This window comes from Papaver somniferum, chromosome 9, assembly GCF_003573695.1.
Source record: "Papaver somniferum cultivar HN1 chromosome 9, ASM357369v1, whole genome shotgun sequence".
Classification (NCBI taxonomy): Eukaryota; Viridiplantae; Streptophyta; class Magnoliopsida; order Ranunculales; family Papaveraceae; genus Papaver; species Papaver somniferum.
Genome location: NC_039366.1, coordinates 4,559,730 through 4,580,087, shown reverse-complemented (window position 1 = coordinate 4,580,087; position 20,358 = coordinate 4,559,730). Strand labels below are relative to the sequence as shown.

The following is a 20,358-nucleotide window of genomic DNA, read 5'->3' as shown; positions in this document are numbered from 1 at the left end:
TTAAAAAAAGAAAATAAAATTTGGTTTTTGAATGGGAGCAAGCCCACTGTGCAAGCCTTTTGTGTTTGCTTTGGCTCCGCTTGGTTGAAAACTTTTGGTGGAATTGAGTCCAAAATCTCGGCCTAGAATTTGGGTACTCGGCCCACTAACGAGTTCAACTAGCGTGATCGGTTACAAGCTCAGCTGGGTTTAAAAACCCAGAATACAAAATACAAGTCCAAATTAAACAAGCTCACAAAAATTAAATACAAGCCCACAAATTAAACAAATACAAGCCCACAAATAAATTATTACAAACCCAACAGAAAACAAGAGAAGCCCAAAAATTGGCTTTTAATATTACAAGCCCACAATTAAAGAAATTTGGAAGCCCACAGGTTGGGTTCTCTCAATGGAATGGGTTTAGGCTTACCTTTTTAGCACAGCCCAGCTGCTCTGATATTGTTGCAAAAACCCAGTTGGGTTTTGGTTCTTTTCCTTGGTGGCGTCCCAGCAGAGGAAAAACAGGTTCAGAACAGCAGGTCCAACAGCAAATGAAGTGAAGCAGATGCAGATGCAAATGCTATGCAGTGAAATGCAAAATAGCTAATAAAAAACACAGAAAACACAGCACCAATCCCCGGCAGCGGCGCCAAAAACTTGTTAGGCTTTTAAAAGGTCTTAAAAATTATCCCCGGCCAAAAACTTGGTGGACCCGGAAGCGGCGCCAAAAACTTGGCAGGCTTTGAAAAGGGTATATAAATTATCCCCGGCCAAAAACTTGGTGGGCCCGGAGATATGTATAAAATTAAGCGCAATAAAAACGGGGGCCTACAGTAATACCGCAAGTGCACGGTCGTCAGTTGTAGCTCGTGCAAGTACGGGTCGATCCATAGAGATCGGGTGTGTTTTGGAGTGTTTCTAGCTAATTGGGTTCCTAAATTGCTATTGGGCTATGAAGCCTTTTGGCTTAAATTGGGCTTTGAGTACTAATGGGTTTGATAACAATAAAATGAACTGAGCTTGGGCTCAGATATCTTTGAAGTGTAAATGGGCTTTGGCCTTAAACTTAGGCTTTTGATTAAGCCCACAGTTGACTGAATTGGGCTTTTGTTTGAGCTGGGCCTGTGGTCTTTCAACAATTTACAATGGGCTTTTGGTCTTAGAAACTGGGCTTGGTTTAACTAGGCCGTTGGGCTTCACTGAATTGAACTTGGGCTCAGTGTTGAAGTGAGCTTTGGGCTCAGTTGCAGTAGCAGCAGCAGTGGAAGGGAGGCAATGCAGCAGTGCAGAGGAAAGCAGCTGTGGAGCAGCAGCAGACAACAGCAACATCAGCAGCAGAAGGGCAGCAGCAGCAGCTGCAGGGGAAGGAAAGCAGCAGCAGCAGAGCAGCAGCAATACTGCACAGCAGTGAGGCAACAACAGCAGAACAAGCCAAGGGAAGCAATGCAGCAGTGCAGTACTGCAGGGCAGTGGAAGGGGAGCAGCACAACAACAGCAACAGGGTTGCAGCAGCAACAGCAGCTGCAGCAGCAGTGTAGCAGACAGCTGCAAGGGAAGTGCAAGAGAAACAACAGCAGGGCAAAAGCAATGGAAAAACTAAACAGCAAAAGAAAACTAGACAGCTGCACAAGCAATGGAAAGACTAGACAGCTGCACAAGCAATGCAGTAAACAACAAGATAACAGCAAGCAAAGATGACAATGAAGAAAACAGTGTGAACAAGATAAATGAACCAAGGCCTAAGGCCAAGGGCAAGGATGATAGTGAAACTGAAATGGAGAAAAACTAAGGCAAGAATACAGGCAAACAAAAATGGAATGGCAAGATAATCAGCTTGCTATAAGCACTGATTTCTTCGATTGCACAATCAGCACATTGCATCCTAAGCATACAAAAGGAATGGCAAGATAATCAGCTTGCTATGAGCACTGATTTCTTCCATTGCACAATCAGTTCAGTGCTTCTAAGGCTTCTAGCCTAGCATTCCATCACTTCACATGTATCACAAAATTAACACTAAACATTACATGGCACTAACAGGACATTAACAATGACTCTAACACATAAACAAGAACAACACATGTTAACAGGACACATGTAACAGAAACTGATGTGAAACTAAAATTGAACATTAACAGGAATTTGCACAACAAATATGAACATAACTGAAATTGAACTGCTAAACAGAGAATTAAAATTGCCAAACAAGAACCCTAAAAGTTAACAGTGCAATTAAAATTGGAACCAAAAAAATGAAATTAAACCTAATTGGTAACTTGGCTAGTCCAAGAACACCTTCTACACATACAACACCCCCTCTATTTATACCCAAAAATGAAGAACCCTAATTTACGAAACCCTAATTTTCAACAGTGACCTAGGGATCGATTTTGTAACCTGATTTGATGTGATGAGACCATTCCATCTTCGACCCATGCTTCCACTTGTTCTCCTGTATCACCTCCATGCATCAATTGCTTCTCTAGCACACGTTAATCCATCAACCCATAACCTAGGGTTTAGGTTAGGTAATAAGTTGATGGGATAAAGGGCTAGAATGATGGGGGAAGCTTTCAATCACGTGTAGGATGATGACGGAGGTGGTATGGTGGTGTCAGGGTTGGTGGAGCAGGTGGCGGAGCTGGTGGTGGTGGCAGCGAGTTGGTGGAGCAGGTGGAAGGGGAAGGCTCTGCTGTGGAGAAGTGATGGAGGAGAGGTCGACTGTTTTGGGAAGAAGGGTATTAGGTATTTGGGTATTAAGGTGTGAGGCAGGGATAAATATTTTGATGTTTCGCGAAGCTTAGCCGTGGGATGTGGATCTGGTAGGTAGATCGGACGGTGATGCGGAGGCAAGCGAGGAGCGACCGTCGTATGAAGGGATACAACGAAACGAACGGTGCTAGATTAGGTTAGGTGCTGTAGTGTAAGGCGGAGATATCAAACTTTGATGAACAACAAGGGAGCAGCCGTTGGATTCAACTACCATCTAATCTGAAGGCTTGGAATTTCAGCGCTGTGGTGCTTGGCAGAGACTTCAGATTTTGATGCTCTATGAAGGAGCGACCGTCGGATGCTTCTGAGAACTAATCTGATGGCTGAGAACGGAGGCGTTTTTGTGTGTAGAAAATGAGGTTGTGCGCACCATTCTTCGAGGCTTCCTTGCGTGATTTCTCCCGGCTTTTCACTACTTTTCTGCTCTTTTTGCTCCGCAAGTCATCCAGACTTTATTTATTACCTAAAAATGCAAAATTAATTAATAAAAATATTTATTCTTGAAAACAATGAAAATACAGAATATGGGATAAAATGTAGAATTAATGCACAAAAGATGAGTTAAATGCCAACAAAAAGGGATAAATATATACAATATTAGGCACTCATCAGCGAACCAACCGAACTTTGTACACCAAAGTTCGGTTAGTTGAGAACCAGCCGAACATAACGCTGTAACTCCTAGAAATTATTAGAGATTTCGGTAACCTGCGTGTTTGGAACAAGTAACCGAACTACACTTTCAGATGAGTTCGGTTACTTCTTCATCTCACGAGGCAACTGAACTACAACTTCAGATGAGTTCGGTTACTTGTTCTTCATATAAAGTAACTGAACTACAACTTCATATGAGTTCGGTTACTTGTTCTTCGTATAAAGTAACCGAACTGTTCAAAATCCAGTTCAAATACAGATCATTTTGAAGATTAACAAATATTCTAGGAGAGGATGGAGATGAAGAATCAAATGAGTTTTCATCATTTGAATACTCAAACTTAGTGAATTGGAAAAAAAAAATATTTTCCATGTTTTTCTCCTTCATATTCTCTAACTCTACTATCTCAATAATTCTACTCAAATAATAATAAACCCATTTTTTAATTTAATCTCACTAATTGTTTTTAACTAAATCATTTACTAATCATAACCTAAAATTAATTAAGAGGATAGATTAGGTATTAAATAAATAACTAGATATGGGGTGACCAAGAATTACTTCTAATGTCTTTACCCAAAATAAAACCATGGTCCCCAAAAAATCGTTCTTAGGAAATGTGGTTCAAGAAACTGTATAGGGAAAATTAGGCGTAGGCCCAAAAAAAAAATTCTCATTGTCAGGCCCACGATTAATTTTATATATCATGAAACCCATAATTATCCGAAATTATTAAAAATGTCTGCATGAAGGTTTATGCATCCGCGTGACGGGTCATGCATACTATTTTTCAGGGATAACTTGTTATGCATCCTAATTTTTCAGGGGTATAATTGGCAAAGCAACTTGGATATAAGATATCTAAAAAACCGCGCATCAGAATTTAACAAATTTTATATCGTTGGAAATCTTTTTAGGAAAGCTACACAACGAGTACAAACAACAATATCAATTTTTTGTTTTTCACGAAAAAATCGGAGGTGATCATCGTTTTAGGGAAAGTTTTTGAAAACTTGATACATCACCATTATGAAGCCACCAAAAATGATGCATAACACATTCTGCAGACGCATAACGAATTATGCAACCATTTTCTCGACTGCATAACAAATTATGCATCTATAACAAGTTATGTAACCATTGTTTTGGTTGATTTTAGTGCGTACATAAAAAATTGATGCATAATGCAGTATGCATCCATATTTACGGATACATATCAGGTTATGCATTTATTTTCTCGATGCATAAAAGATTGTGCAACATTTTCACGACAGCATAACTTGTTAAGTAGATATTATTATAGGTGCATACCAAGCTATGCAACCTTATTTTTTGTTGGTTTCAATACTAAGAAAAAAATAGTTGCATAACGTGTTATGCAACCGTTTTTGGATTGCATAACAAATTATGCAAAAAGAAAAAGTTGCAGAACGTGTTATGCAATCAATTTCGAGAATGCATAACAAGTTATGCAAAAAAATTTGTAGATGCATAATCTGTTATGCATCACTATTCACACCTCCATTTACCATTTTCTTCTAAATGCACGTCACACGCACACCAAATCCATATGCACTTCCATCTCCCTTGCCTTGCCACTGCAGCATCTTTTAGCTCTAACAGCTGTTGTATAGCATACCGGCAAGAGAATCCAATTTTATACTAAAGAGAGAACGGGAATTATATTGGGGTCAGATGGTTGGAATTTTATTGAAGCTTCGAACTATAATTCATGCAACCAAGCCTCTCTGTTATTTCCTGTCCATATAGTTGAGGCCACAAGATCCCTAGTTAAAGGATGAAGAACTTGTGAACAAGTGATTTGTTGCTATTGATACAATACATAATTTTGGTTTTAAATGTCTTATATATAACTTCAGAAGGCTAAAAAACCTAAGACGATGGAACTCCGTGTCTTGTAGTTGATGCCTTAACCATCTGGAGCTCTTGATTCAAAGCAGTCAATTTTTCATAAGATGACCCACCTTCTTCCACAGCTACCTCGGCCTTCTCTCCGAGCTTCTCCATCACCCATCAGCCGACTGACCACGTTCGCTATCTTCTCTTTTCACTTGTACATCTTCTGCATCTAGTAGTGAGATGTTCAGCTGTTCTGCGACTCCAGCCACCGAATTTAACCCATCGGCTAGAGAACTTAAATCGACACTACGATTGGGTGAGAACCCATCACAGACACCACTAGTTTCAACCACAGGAATCACTTAATGCCCCTGTTATTGTTGTTAAACCATCACCAGAAATGCCAATACTTCATCACCAAATACTACCACCTGAAATCCTTGTCTCGTGCAGTAAAACCAAACCCTCAATCTGTTGTTGCTCTTTGTATTCCTTGATGATATTCAAACCTCAATTAGACCTCCAAAATTGATCCATATGATGGCCTAATTTCAACTGATGTTGTTAATAGTATGAGAAGATTCAACCTCAGTTGAGATTGAGAAGAGTTGTTGCTCATAAACTCCAACAACACCAGCAGATTCAGTTTAATTCCATCTCCTCCACAAATTCAAGTACAGCCAACCCCAATTCGAATACATAAGAACCCACATTCGATGATTTCTCCGATGTAATTTTTTCTACCATCGCTGGCAGCAGATCTGCATCAACAAACCGTTGAAGTGATTAATCAATATGAAGCCGAGCTAATTCATATCGTGTGAAATATGAAGGATACGTAATTCGTTCAATTTCATCCACAGAGGGTAACCCAAATTAGGCTAAAACCACCATATTTCCGAGAAAATCTTTAAATGGGTTTGTAAAATAAGGTTTGATAATCATGGATCTACAACTAAAACTTGATTTCAATAAAGAAATTTCGGATTTTTATGGAATCAGATCGGATTCGGAGATGAAAGAGAAAGAGAGAAGAAGAAGAAGAAAGAAGAAGAGTATGATGAACATATAAAATCTCACCATAAAACTTAATTTCAATAATTTTGGGTCCGAGAACAATTTTTTCCTAAAAAATAGGTGCGCCTCTTCAAATTTTTGGGTATGGGTTTTACAGTGGAAGAAATTGGAAAAACGGATCTCCCTATAATTTCACAACTCGTATATCTATCATGTGGAGCAATCTGGCATAAAATGTGGTTCATCACATTTCTAGAAATTACCTGGTAACGACATACACAGCCTAAAACAAAATACATTCACTACCGGTATCAACTAAAATAATTAACATAACCCTAATGCAAATATCAAAAACAGTAGAATTTTTTTTCTTGTTCATATGTGCCAAATTTAAGTTAGGGAAGTGTGGAAGGCATTGATGAGTAACATCTCCGATTATCCTCCAAAATCCTTTAATGATACTCTACTCTTCACGTGAGGAACAATGTCAGTTCTTGTGTTTCCATGGTAGAGTCCTCCAAATTTCATACAAAGTTCCCGTAAATGTATTGTAACGCGATAAACGGTGATGGTTCCACATGTCGTTATTATTTTCACAGGCTATGGGGTTATAAGACGACCATATTTCGTTCGACTCTCCAAAGAAAATGCTCAACTCGTGTTCCCAATTCCATTCTCTGTATTCTCCTCCAGGTGCATCCAGAAATCTATTCGGTGCTCTGCCTTTGCATGTTTGTTGTACCCAGAGCCAATCTCCGAACATCATCGTTTCAGCTGCTAGGAAACCATCTACATGAAATTGTCCCCTAGGGATATTGACCCTGTAAACTATGAAATCAGTGGGCTGCTCCGGAATCCACTATCAAATTTAATTAACAAAACCCACTAAAAGACAAAAATAAATAAGACTAAACGAGGTTCAATTCATCAGTAGTCAATATATTCTCTCCTTCAAAAAAAAAAAAATTAAAAAAATCTGTAATACATTTTCAATTTTGGGTGGCACTAAGCAATCAATTAATGCAACGTCTAATCATTGAACAAGGTGCAAGAACAAGAACATGAAAGCAGTAACGCAAGTTGTTAGAACATCTTCAACCGCTAACCGGAGAATGTGACATTCCAATTTTAACGGCCACATAGGATGTTTTTGTTAAGCATCCTAAAAAGACCCTGAGGATGCAGGACTAGTACGTACTATATATAATTGCCTCTAAACTGGCACCACCACATGGGTAACCATTTGAACAAGCTACCATCAAATGCGCAATCCTCATAAGCTTTAATTAGAGACCAGATTATATGGTATACCTAGCAGCTAGTTAGCTACCCGAATATTAAAAGAGGAACATATCCAGGAACAACTCCTGAAATTTTACTGTATATGCTCTTTTTGATTATTTCTTTAACATGGTCAAAGAATTATTATGTCAAATTGTCACCAGTCTCCAATACTTTTATGAACGGACAGTGATGCAATGAGTTTCTTAATCTTGGTCCAATAGGCAAAGAATAACAGCAAAATCAATAATTTCCAAATTAAGCCCACTCTCATAATTGTTTTGAGTTCTTAAGGGATTAATGATGTAGCTAAATGTATAAATAGTTGGAATCCATTCTGCAAATTCATTCATCAAAACAGGAGTTTCATAAAATCAACAGAGAGTTGTTATTTTTCTTTTCCAGAGAATACTCAAATGACATCATTTCTAATTCTTCTATATTTATCGCTCATTATATTGATCAGCATTATCACTGAATGCCCATTATCCTCTCATGCATGTCATGAAGAGGAAAGAATGGCTCTGCTAAACTTTAAGTCATCTTTGGATGATCCAGCTAATCGCTTATCCACATGGCAAGCAAGCTTCGAACACCGAAACTGCTGCAATTGGCATGGTATTAAATGTTCAGATGAGTCTCTTCATGTTATATCCATTGACCTTCGAAACACCGAGCTTGAAGATTATGCCAATGATCTCACTAACTTCGGTTCACCACCAGGTACTGCACTGCGAGGTAAATTATCTCCTTCTCTTTCTAATATTACGCATCTGGAGTATCTTGATGTTGCCTTCAATGACTTTCAAGAATCAAAACTCACATTTCAGTTTTCTGATCTAACTAAACTCACCCATCTTGATCTCTCCTTTGCCGTCTTTTCTGGGTCAATTTCGTCACAGTTCAGTAACCTATCATTTCTAGAGTACCTAGATTTATCTTGCACCTATTGCTTAGAATCACCATCTACAATATGGATTAGAGAGTTAGTAAATCTCCAGGTACTTAAGTTGAGTGGTATGGTGGATCTATTTAAAGCCACATCTTCAACATTAAACTTTTCCAAACACATTTCATATCTTTGGAAACTTAGGGAACTCGATATCTCCAGTTGCAATATACAAGGCTCAGCTTTCCCAATCCATCACTTTCAAAATCTTTCCCGTCTATCCTCTCTAAAAATGAACCACAATTATCAATTAAATTCTTCAATCCCTTTACAACTCGTTAATTTAACTTCGCTTTCAATTCTTGAGTTGGATGGGTGTAATCTAAAAGGTCCAATTCCTTACCTTCCTCAGCTTAAAGAGCTTAATGTGCGTGTTAATAGAAATCTTAGTCTTGACCTAACTAGGATGTTTGAACAACCATGGCCTGAACTACAAAAACTTGAGATATCACAAACTAATGCAACTGGACATTCAATTCCAAGTTCAATTGCAAATGCACCGTTATTAGTATCTCTTAAAGCCGAACAGTGTTCAATTCAAGGATCCTTACCTTCTTCAATCTCCAATCTAAAATACCTAAACTATCTCGATTTGTCTTCCAATAACATCCAAGGACCCATACCAAAATCAATTTGCGAGATTTTACCTCTTCAACACCTTCATTTAGGGTCTAACATGATAACTGGAACCATACCAAGTTGCATCACAAAGCTCAGAAATCTTAGTTTCCTTGATGTTTCCCAAAATTCAATTGGAGGAACAGTTTCTTTGATCTCTTTGATCAACGAACTGGACCTAAATCGATTGTACCTGCGTGCAAACAACTTATCCGTAGTTATAGATCAACACATACATCCATCGAAATTCAAACTAGAGCATTTAGACTTGCAATCATGCAATATGGAAGGGTTCATCCCTAATTCCTTTTGTAACTTTACCCATTTGGAGATTTTTGATTTGTCTGATAATTACCTTACTGGAGTGATCCCCCCTTGCATCTCCAATCTCAAAAAACTCAGAATCTTAGATTTGTCTAAAAACAGACTTCATGGTCTACTACCTCTTTTACCTGTTGTCGATCATCTTTTTGATATATCACAAAATAAACTTAATGGTAAAATCTCAATAGAAAATGGAGAAAGACTAACTATTCCATCCATCCTTAGTCTATCTCACAATCAACTTTCAGGTTCAATTCCTTCTTCATTATGTGTGCATAAACCTGGAATGTCATCTGCTAAAACGCAATACATTAACCTCTCCAGCAACAAACTTTCTGGGATTATACCTTCTACTATGGGTGACTGCATTTTCCTGATCTATCTAAACCTAGGAAACAACAATCTCACTGGAACTTTACCTATTGGTATAGGGTACGAACTGGAATACCTTGCATTAAACGACAACAATCTCGATGGTGCATTTCCTACGTTCATCCTATCAATGAACTATTTAAGTGTTCTAAACTTGGGCAATAACAACTTTGAAGGTATTCTACCCACTGGTCTTGGTTCACTCGGATTCCTCAAGATTCTTTCTTTAAGGTCAAACAAATTTAATGGGTCCATTTCTGAAGAGATCCTTATGAATATGCGACAACTTCAAATACTAGACTTATCAGTCAACTATTTCTCGGGTCCAATTCCATTTAATCTGGGAAACTTGACGAGTCTAACAGGTACACTTGCTCAAACGACGGGTATGTTTAGCGTACAATATCAGTTGAATATCAAAGGCACCACTGCCCAATTGGACCAGATGTTTATCTATAATTCAGGAATTGATCTATCATGTAACATTCTTGATGGAAACATTCCAGAAGAGATAGGCTTACTAAAAGGACTTGCTATGCTTAATCTGTCTCATAATGTTTTCTCGAGCAATATCCCAGCTAGTTTCGGAAATATGTCTAGTTTACAGTCTTTGGATTTAAGTTCCAATAGATTGTCTGGTCGTATCCCCCAAAATTTGACATCAATCGACCGTCTTGCATTTCTTAATTTATCTCATAATAATTTGAGCGACAGGATTCCAAGAGGAAACCACTTTGATACGTTGAGTTTGGATGGTTCAGCTTTTGCCGGGAATGATTTACTGTGCGGATTTCCTTTGGTGAAAGTTTGCGATGGGGATCATTTTATTGACACAAGTGATACTGGTCCTTCAAGTAATGTTGATGAAGACGATCAAGAGGATGGAAAGGAAAAGTTTATGTTGTATGCTATTGTTTCCGTGGGGTTTGTAGTTGGATTTTGGGGTTTGTTCCTTGTTATGCTTCTAAAGAAACAAAAATGGTGGTTTCCATACTGGAAAAGCCTTGATTCTATTGCAGTTAGAATAGTAGAATGTTTTCACAGAAAACAACAGTGATAAACTGTTTTTGTTTTCTTTATTATAATTTCTAGTATTGGAGAGACTTGTGTATTCAACTGCAGTAATAAAATTAGCCGGTCTTATTTTGGTTTCATGTTGGTGTTTTCTGTTTGGGCTGTCAGGTGAAAAGAGCTGGATGGTTAAATTTTCACGGCAACATATTTTAAACATGTTCACTAGTTTATGCTAATTAAGGCACCCTGCAATTTTCTAGTTTGGAGAAAGATATTAGAATCTTGGTCCTTAGACGCTAGTCATATATCAGTGTATATCAATGAGGGTTACCAAGTCTGAATGATGATGGCAGGCTTAGCCCAGTATAGTTATACACTCTTGTGAAGTAAATGCTGATATGCAAAGTTCCTTCCAAATCAAATGAGTTTTGAGGAATCTGCTGGACTGAATGGCTACAATCAAATAGAGAGTGATTTCTCAGTAATGTGCTTGACTCCAATCTGGCAGAGGCCGGGGAATTAGCTAGATGCCATCCCCATCGTTTTCTTCGTGATATCTGAAATGAATACTTCATGCGTTTTATGCTTGATCCATACTAATACTAGCCATGTTAAGCCAGCAACCCTGTAGACGGAACCCAAACATAACCAGATGTGAAATACACTACACAAACCGTTAGCAGTGGTCTCATTGGTTTTCTCTTACCAGTGGCATTACAGATTGCAAGAAACTTCAAATCTAGAACCATGAAAGGAATTCTCCGAAACTGGTACAGAGTCTTGAAATCTTTTGTTGGCTCACGAGTTGCTTCTGGTTTTGAAGGGAGACCCAATGCTTTAAAATTTGCCTCTCCGCAGAAATTGCCTGTTCGAAAAAAAAAAAAAAAAAAAAAAAAAAAAAAAAAAAAAAAAAAAAAAAAAAAAAAAAAAAAAAAAAAAAAAAAAAAAAAAAGAACAGTATAACAGGGAAATATCAGTTAAATACTTAAATCCTTTTTAGCCTCTAATACTGGTCAGTAGTAATGTAAGAACTCCTACACAAACTATTGACTGTATAACAGAGAAATATCAGTTAAATACTTAAATGCCTTTTTATTCCAAATCTTGGCGGTTCATTAACTCTAAGAACTCCTACACAAGGACATCGGCAAAATTATTGTCCATAGACTTGACTCGGTGAGTACTTTTTCTTTCTCGTATGTCCCAACTTGACAACATTTGCATCGCATTACCGTCCATCTATTCAAGTACACTTATGAATAGAGTGGACCAGTTATATGTGTAGTTGTGCACAACGTGGGTTTAATTCATCAGCTGGGTAGAACACGTCTATTTTCAATTTATATCATTTCAAAGTTGGTCACATATATATTCCTCATTACTAGTTTGTTCATATATAGCTAGTAATTAGCGCATCTGAGATTCATTAACTAAAACCTTATGATTTAAGTGTATTATTTTAATTAGAGTTTTAGATGATTTGGAACCAATCGAAATCCACACTTGTTGGATTAGAAAAAGGGAGTAAGAAACTCGGATGATGTTTCATTGATTGACTAGTACTAGTGCTGTCAGATAGACTTTGAAAATTAGGTACTAGTTTAGCTCTTTTTCTCAATGCAAGGACTTCAGGAAACTTCACATCGTCAGCAATACAGTCCAAAATTATAACATACTGTATTTAGGAAAACAACTTTTACAAAATCTACTGTACTGCTGATGAACATATTTGCTGAGTTGATTGAAACACAATTGGAAAAAAAAATTATACAGTCAATACTAAGCATGGGTAGCCTGCATCTATCACATATTCTCTTTAGTACTTGATCCACCAAGAAGGTTCAAGTGGGCGGATCCAATGTAAAGGAAGGGTGCGTGCACTTGCTACCCCTCCCCATTGGGCTTCCAAGCCTAATTTTTCCTCCAAGCTTAATATTGCTTTGCTACTGGCATGCTGCCCTTAACAAAATCAGGTTTTCGCTAAATCTAAAAAATCCTCAATTGAGAAAAATCTATTTTTCTTTGGACTGTATTGCTTTTCTTGTAGTTGTGTGATCTGATCTTGCATCTTCTATCGTACGAGTACAATCGAAATAATTGACTTGAGATTTTGTATCTCCGATAGGCAAGATAGAAAAGTAATCACAAACAAACTTCGTCTCATCGTTTGTGATTCCGCAATATCTTTTTTTGCTGCGTCGATTAGGATTATTGTGAGGTGATTGATAATACTAAGTTGTTCTTCGGGAATATAAGTTTGGTATTATTGATTGGTTTCTGTTCACCTTGATTTATCAAAAGACGGAACAAAATTCGCAGGTATATTCGTGGGAGATGGATTTATCTATTATCGTAGACTTTTCTGTGTGATACAGATTTGTTTATTAAAGTCTTCGAGTTTGGGTCATAGCAACTCTTAGTTGTGGGTGAGATCAGCTAAGGGAATCAAGTACGTAGCATCCTGCTGGGATCAGAGGCGTAGAAGCATAACTGTACCTTGGATCAGTGTGAGATTGATTGGGGTTCAACTACAGTCCGGACTGAAGTTAATTTGGAGTAGTTTAGTATCTGTAGCGGCTTAATACAGTGTGTGTTCAATCTGGACTAGGTCCCGGGGTTTTTCTGCATTTGCGGTTTCCTCATTAACAAAATTCTGGTGTCTGTGTTATTTCTTTTCCGCATTATATTTTCTTATATAATTGAAATATCACAGGTTGTGCGTTGTTCAATCAATTAGAATATCCGACCTTTTGGTTGTTAATTTAAATTGATTGACACTTGGATATTGGTCTTTGGTACCATTCAAGTTATCTCTCTAGTATTTGATAAAGACTCGCAAGTTTCTATTTGCTTGAGTATATATCAAATCGAGAGATTGAGATATAAACTCTTTGATATACTTTTTATCTAGATTGAGTCTGACTGTCTAGTTGATTCTCTAGAAAGTATATTGGAGTTTTTCCATACAGATTGCTAAGCGAAATATTACTTTGCTGCTGGCCTGCTGCCCTTAACAAAATCAGGTTTTCGCTAAGTCTAAAAAATCCTCAACTGAGAAAAACCTATTTTTCTTTGATCTTCAATTCTTAATCCTCACCTAGATCATATATTGTAATAAATAAACTCAAACTTTTTTCTCTCGGATCGGTAGACTGAATAATTCTCTGTTTTAACCTTATTTCCAGTGATTATTCATTTTTAATCACTTTTCATCTTCTCTTTATAGTGAAGTTAATCACTAATTCTTTTTTGAGTAAAATTTTAATCATAATTTATAGGAAAAATTGGGAATATGTCTCATTTTCACTAATTTGTTTGGAGATCTATCCCATAACAGAAATAATTAAGATATCTATCCTGGAAGGAGAAAAAAACGGTTAAATAGCTAACGTCCCACCTGTGTGGACTTTTCCGTGCATCAAAGTTACATTTTTGCCCTTATTCATATCATCTTCTTTGTAGAGAAGAGAAAATCGAAAGAAACTAAATTTGAAAGGGAGAAAATATTGGCAGAGAGAATCGAGAGACGAAGAGAAAGAAAGAGGTAGATCGAGTGAAATAGTGCCAGATCGAGTTTGTTTATGTGTTTCTAGAGATGATCACGTATTGTTGAAGGAAGAAGAACTCGAATCTCAGAGATGTTGGATTTTTTTCATCATAAAAGTTGCGAAAGGTTCTCAAATTAAGATTGCAGTGATTCAAAACGAGTAATTTCTTCGAACCCAGTTCCATTTTTCGTTTTATTTCACATCTAAGTTGTTTAATTTTCGTTTAATCGCAACTTTGAATTTAGAGCTTTCGTAAAATTGATTTTACGGTCTTGATAATCGTCGTTTAAACATGAATTTCATGGGTTAAATAACATGTATTACTGTTAGTTATTGTTATTTTTGATTAGTTGTTAATTAGGCCGATGAGATGATAAACAAAAGCTATTGGAATAGCTAGCATAAGGCATAATGCTATTTGTCTCCAATAATTTAAGCTACTGCGTGATCGATAGGATAAAAACAGGATGTCAATCAGTCAATGCACAAGTAGAGGGAAGGAAGCATCCTTTAGTTTATTTACTGTCAGATGTTATTTTAATTTTCTTTTACTTCAAAGGTGTCACTATTTTGGTTCTGTCTGCGCAGTGGGAATGGTCTTGTTACATTTTTCCTACTGCCATGTTCTTCCCAAGGTCTATAGTTAATAATCTCTTTTTTTCTATGGGATCTGCATGTTCGCTTTTGATTAACATAAGAAAAACTAGCATCAAGTTTACTTGTAAAAATATGTAACAGTTATACTTGAATCTGAAATTGTTTGTCCTATAACAGTTGTAATAAATCTTACAACTACACCACACTAAAAATGATTTAAGTTCTAGGTGATCATTATGAACTCTTGTCTTATTAATTGAATATTGGGAATGTTTACAAAATAGATTCAAGTATTATAACAATTCTACATGAAACTTAGATTCACTTTCTCTTTTTCTCTCCCTATTTTTTTGATCAAGACTTAGAATCCTCCTAGAAACAATGACCTCTCCCCTTTATATAGAATTTTACATAGTGGATGACAGCTAAGAAACTCATTATTTTCGGGATCACTATGCGACACATCGCTCATATTCGCATAGCGTACCTCCTCGGACAGTTCTTCACACTTTACTCGGACTTTGCTGACATCATCTGTTGCGTCATTTCAACTTTGTTGTGTGCGATGTTGTTCGCTTAAGTTATACTCTTTACCTCGCTTGATTACCAACGTGTGTGATATTTAACTCCTACAAGAAGCATACAACTAATGGTGCAAAGGTGGAGAGATTAGACCCCAAGAGGAAGAAAACTAGATTTGATTGTGAATGGAAGTTCTTTTGCTACTACTACATCAACACCAGAAAAGATATCCACATGAACCAATATCAGGAGGAGCAGGGAAAGTGTGGCTTGCAAAACAATAACTCCAAAGGCTGCTACTTCATCATCTGCAACTGTTAGAAAGAGCTGCTAGCAAGCCAAAAGGGAAACAAGGCAAGCCTAAGACAACTGCAACTAGTGTGAATGTGGGAAAACACTAGCACTACTCTGTTAGTTCTTTATATGTAAACATTTGAGGGCATATACACTACTAAATTTAAAAGTTTAAGACGATGTTTTATATTAAAACAATCTTTGTTCCTCTTTCAATTCCAGCCTACATTCTAATTTCAAATACAGAACATTCTTTTGTTACACCTTGTTACATTGACTTGGGATTGTCCGAAGACACTACTAACTGGAAACGCATTTGAAAAAAACAACTGATTCAGTCAATCGATCATCACTAGGTTATTCATTGCAAGTTTTGGCACGTGGCTATATCGGGAATCATATAATATATATGGTCAGTACTCTCTACTCTATAGTTCTTAATCGGTTAAATCCCTCTACCCTACAAAGATTATTTCAAGTGGTTTACACCGTCAACAAAATTATTCATTGCAGTAAGACCTAAAATCCTAACTGTTTGATAAAATGCTTGACAGGGATTAAATTGCTTATTAACACCTAAGCAAGCATCACTCTGAAGGCTGCTGCTGTAATACTGCTTTTCCTTGAAACAAATCTTCAAGAGGTAAACCTTCATCTTTTATTTGCAAACCCGTAGCATGAAGGTTCTTATCAGTTAAATTTTTGTTGTTTATGGATTATAAATTATGGTTTGATTTGTTTGAAATAATAGTGAACTTGAATAATCAGTTGTTATTGATTTAGGTAATGATATTGAAAACTGTGAAAACAATGTAAGTTTGAACTGTTTAGACAAGTCTAAATTTAGTCAAGTTCCTATTTACATCACAATACGATACTTATAGTAATCTTTCGCATCAATTTGGAAAACCAAGACATTTTAGAAAATATATCAGTTGTTACGGTATTGATGTTAGTTTGAACTGTAAAATTAGCGTTAGTCAAGTTCCTCTTTACTTCATAATACACTAATTATAGTAATCTTTTGCATCATTATAGAAAACAAAAACATCTCATTAATATCAATTTTGGCGAATACATGCTACTATTCTAACTGCAACAGAATCAACAAATTTCCAGTAAGGAAACCACCATTTCTGTTTCTTTACAAGCAAAACACAAAACAAACCGCAAAATCCAACACCAAACCCAAAGGAAACAATAGCAAACAACTTAAACTTTTCTTTTCCATCCTCTTGATCGTCTTCATCAACTTTGCTGGAATCACCGGTATCAATAAAGTGATCCCTGTCGCAAACGTTCTCCAAAGGAAATCCACACAATAACTCATTCCCGGCAAAAGCAAAACCATCCAAGCTCAAGGTATCAAAGTGGCTTCCTCTTGGAATCCTGCCGCTCAAATTATTATGAGATAAATTTAGGAACCCAAGGGGATCAATTGATGTCAAATTTTGTGGGATACGTCCAGACAATCTATTGGAACTTAAATCCAAAGACTGTAAACTAGACATATTTCCGATACTAGCCGGTATATTGCTCGAGAAAAGATTATGAGATAAATTAAGCATAGCAAGTCCTTGTAATAACCCAATCTCTTTTGGAATGTTCCCTTCAAGAATGTTACATGATAGATCGATTCCTGTACTATAGACTTCCCGCTGCTCAAATTGGGATGTGCTTCCTTTGATAACCAAGTCATATTGTACACCATCCACAAACACATGTATGCCAGCGGAAAATCGACTTGTTAACCTCGTCAAGTTCCCTAGTTTTGTAGGAATTGGACCAGAGAAATTGTTTAATGACAAGTCTAGTATTTGAAGTTGTTGCAGATGGGTAATCTCTTCAGGAATGGACCCATTGAATTTGTTTGACCTTAGAAAGAGAATTGCAAGGTCACTCAGTGAACCAAGACCGGTGGGTATAATGCCTTCAAACTTGTTATTTCCTATGTTCAGGCCTTGCAAAGACGAAAATTCTAGGATGCATATAGGAAATGTTCCATCAAGATTGTTGTCATTTAATGCAAGGTATTCCATATTTGTGTTTTGAAGCTCATTTGGAACATTTCCAGAGAGATTGTTGTTTCCCAGATTTAGATAAGTAAGATTTGTGCAGTACCCTATACTAGAAGGTATATTGCCTGATAGTTTGTTGCGGGAGAGGTCAATGTATCCCAAATTAATGTGTTTTTGCGAACAAATCGAAGAAGGAATGAAGCCTGAAAGTTTGTTATCATTTAGACTAACCTCGGAAGTACTTAATAACCTTTCCCCAATTTCTATTGATATTTCACCATCAAGTTTGTTGTATGATAAATCAAGATACTCGACACCTTGAGGTAGAAGGGGCAGAGGACCACGGAGTCTATTCTTGGACAAATTTAAGTTATTAAGTTTTTTAAGTTTGTAGACGCAAGAAGGAATTGCTCCGGTGAGGTTATTGTCAGACAAATCCAAATACTTCATGTGTGCGAAATTACAAATGAAAGTAGGAATAAATCCTTTCACATTGCATGAAAACAACCTTAAATCCTCTAGTATGAATTTAGATGGATATAGATGTTGATCTATAACTACCGTCACATTGTTTAGACCCAGGTCAAGGTGAGTTAGATTCAGTTTATTGATCAAAGATATCAATGAAACCGTTCCTTGCATTGAATTTCCGAAAACATCGAAGAAATCAAGATTTCGTAGGTTTGTGATGCAACTTGGTATGGTTCCTGTAATATTATTATTCCCTAAATTAAGTTTACGAAGAGAAATAATTTCGCAAATTGAATTTGGTATAGGTCCTTGGAAATTATTTAAATTCAAATTGAGATAGTGTAGGTATTTTAGATTGGAAATTGAAGATTGGATAGGATCTGTAATGTGGTTCCCAGAGAAGTCTAGATACTGCAAATGCGAAAGATTATAGATTGAAGAAGGTAAAGATCCTTGAATTGAACACTCTCTGGCAGAAACAAACACTAATAGTGGTGCGTTTGAAATTGATCCAGTTGCATTAGTGTAGGATATCTGAAGTTTCTGCAGTTTAGGCCAACGATATTCAAACATCCTCATTAGATCAGGATGAAGATTATAATTAAGACTCACATCAAGCTCTTTAAGCTGGGGAAGATAGGGAATTGAACCATGCAGATCACATTTAGATAACTCAAGATTGAAAAGGGAAGTTAAATTAGCCAGTTGTAATGGGATCCCGGAATTCAAATAATTGTTGTCATTCATTTTGAGAGTAGATAGGTGGGAAAGATTATGAAACTCGTGAATTGGGAAAACTGGGCCAGATATATTGCAAGCAGATATGTCAAGATCCCTAAGTTTCCACAGATACGAAATATGTTCTGCAAAATTATCTTTTGAAGTGGCTTCAAATAGATCAATACCACTCAACCTTAGCGCTTGGATATTTACTAAACCTCTAATCCATTTTGTAGATGATAATTTTAAGCATGGGGCAGTGTAAATAGTTGTAGACCAAATACCTATTACAGTAGACCAATGGCATGATAGGTCGAGGTGTTGCAGAAATGTTAAGTTGCTGCATTGCGTCGAAATCGACGATGAAAAGTTAGAAAAAGAGAGATCAAGATGCTTGAGTTTCGTTAGATAAGAAAACTGATGTGTGATTTCTGATCCCTCGAAATCATTGAAGCCGAGATCTAAATACTCCAAGTTAGTAACGTTGAACAGGTAAGGAGATAACTTACCTCTAAGTGCAGTACTTGGTGGCGTCTGAGGATTTAAACTATGAACATTCTCGAATTGAAAACTTTCCAAGTCTGCATTTCGGAGGTCAATGGATATTACATGAAAAGACTCACTTAAACAACCAATTCCGTGCCAATCACAGCAGTTTTGATGCTGGACGCCTTCTTGCCACGAAGACAAGCGCTGTGAGGGATCTTCCAGAGAAGATTTAAAACTTAGCAGAGCCCGTCTCTCATCTTCATGGCATCCATTAGATGATATAGGGCAAAGAGTGATGCTGATGATCAATAAAACGAACAAGATATGAATATGATGACCTGAAAATGATGTTATTTGAGTAGTCTTACTGAATGAATTCATGGCTAACTGAAAAATGAATCAACTCTATTGATTGATTTTAATGATCTTTTGTTTGATGAAATAATATGCAGAATGACTCAAAGTATAGAGTACCATTTATAAATTTAACTTGAGCTTTTTTCTTGGCTTGTAGGACCAGGATTAAGAAATCCATTGCATTTTCTTGGTTGTGACATCAGACAAGTCACTTTCCGGAGGATTACTAAAATTCGCATGTTTAACAAACAAGGTGATACGACGATATAAACCGTGCATAGTCTAGGGAAATATCACATTAGGTAAGAAAAAATTGGAAAAATTCAATCAAAATGCATAAAAAATTCATTGGAAGTCAGAATCAACAATTTGTAAAAATTCTTGTTCATATTATTTGTAGTTGAAAGTCAGAATGCAAAACAGGAACTGGTTTGATGTGATTTCCAGGCGTTCCAGTCAAAAAAGTTACTCCATTAAAAAATTTAATTCATCGACTTG

At 36.7% G+C, this 20,358-nt stretch overlaps 2 protein-coding genes and 1 long non-coding RNA gene across 4 annotated transcripts; 2 read left to right on the top strand and 1 right to left on the bottom strand.

Annotated features, from left to right (window-relative positions):
* The first annotated feature begins 7,941 nt into the window (after positions 1–7,941).
* On the top strand, positions 7,942–10,976 carry LOC113308300 (receptor-like protein 9DC3). Of its 2 annotated transcripts, none has more exons than XM_026556783.1 (2): positions 7,942–8,290; positions 9,890–10,976. In XM_026556783.1, exons 1-2 carry the CDS (start codon positions 7,984–7,986, stop codon positions 10,885–10,887), a joined length of 1,305 nt encoding a protein of 434 aa, XP_026412568.1. In that variant the 5' UTR covers positions 7,942–7,983; the 3' UTR covers positions 10,888–10,976. The 2 variants fall into 2 exon arrangements, with proteins under 2 accessions (XP_026412568.1, XP_026412567.1); XM_026556782.1 differs by having other exon boundaries at positions 7,942–8,305.
* A 3,292-nt stretch (positions 10,977–14,268) lies between these two features.
* Positions 14,269–16,046, top strand: LOC113313753. The gene is made up of 2 exons (XR_003342018.1): positions 14,269–14,551; positions 15,626–16,046. It is a non-coding gene; the product is annotated as an uncharacterized LOC113313753 (long non-coding RNA).
* Positions 16,047–16,866: 820 nt separating this feature from the next.
* On the bottom strand, positions 16,867–19,884 carry LOC113311194 (receptor-like protein 36). Its single transcript, XM_026560041.1, has one exon. The coding sequence runs from the start codon at positions 19,882–19,884 to the stop codon at positions 16,867–16,869; it is 3,018 nt and encodes a 1,005-aa protein (XP_026415826.1).
* Positions 19,885–20,358: the final 474 nt, after the last annotated feature.

What these genes read in the sequence shown, in the direction of transcription:
- LOC113308300 (XM_026556782.1), top strand. Translation starts at nt 7,984, where the DNA reads ATGACATCATTTCTAATTCTTCTATATTTATCGCTCATTATATTGATC. An exon ending in ACCAGGTACTGCACTGCGAG is followed by an intron (nt 8,306 to 9,889) that starts GTAAATTATCTC and finishes CTATTGGTATAG; the next exon opens with GGTACGAACTGGAATACCTT.
- LOC113311194 (XM_026560041.1), bottom strand. Translation starts at nt 19,884, where the DNA reads ATGAATTCATTCAGTAAGACTACTCAAATAACATCATTTTCAGGTCAT.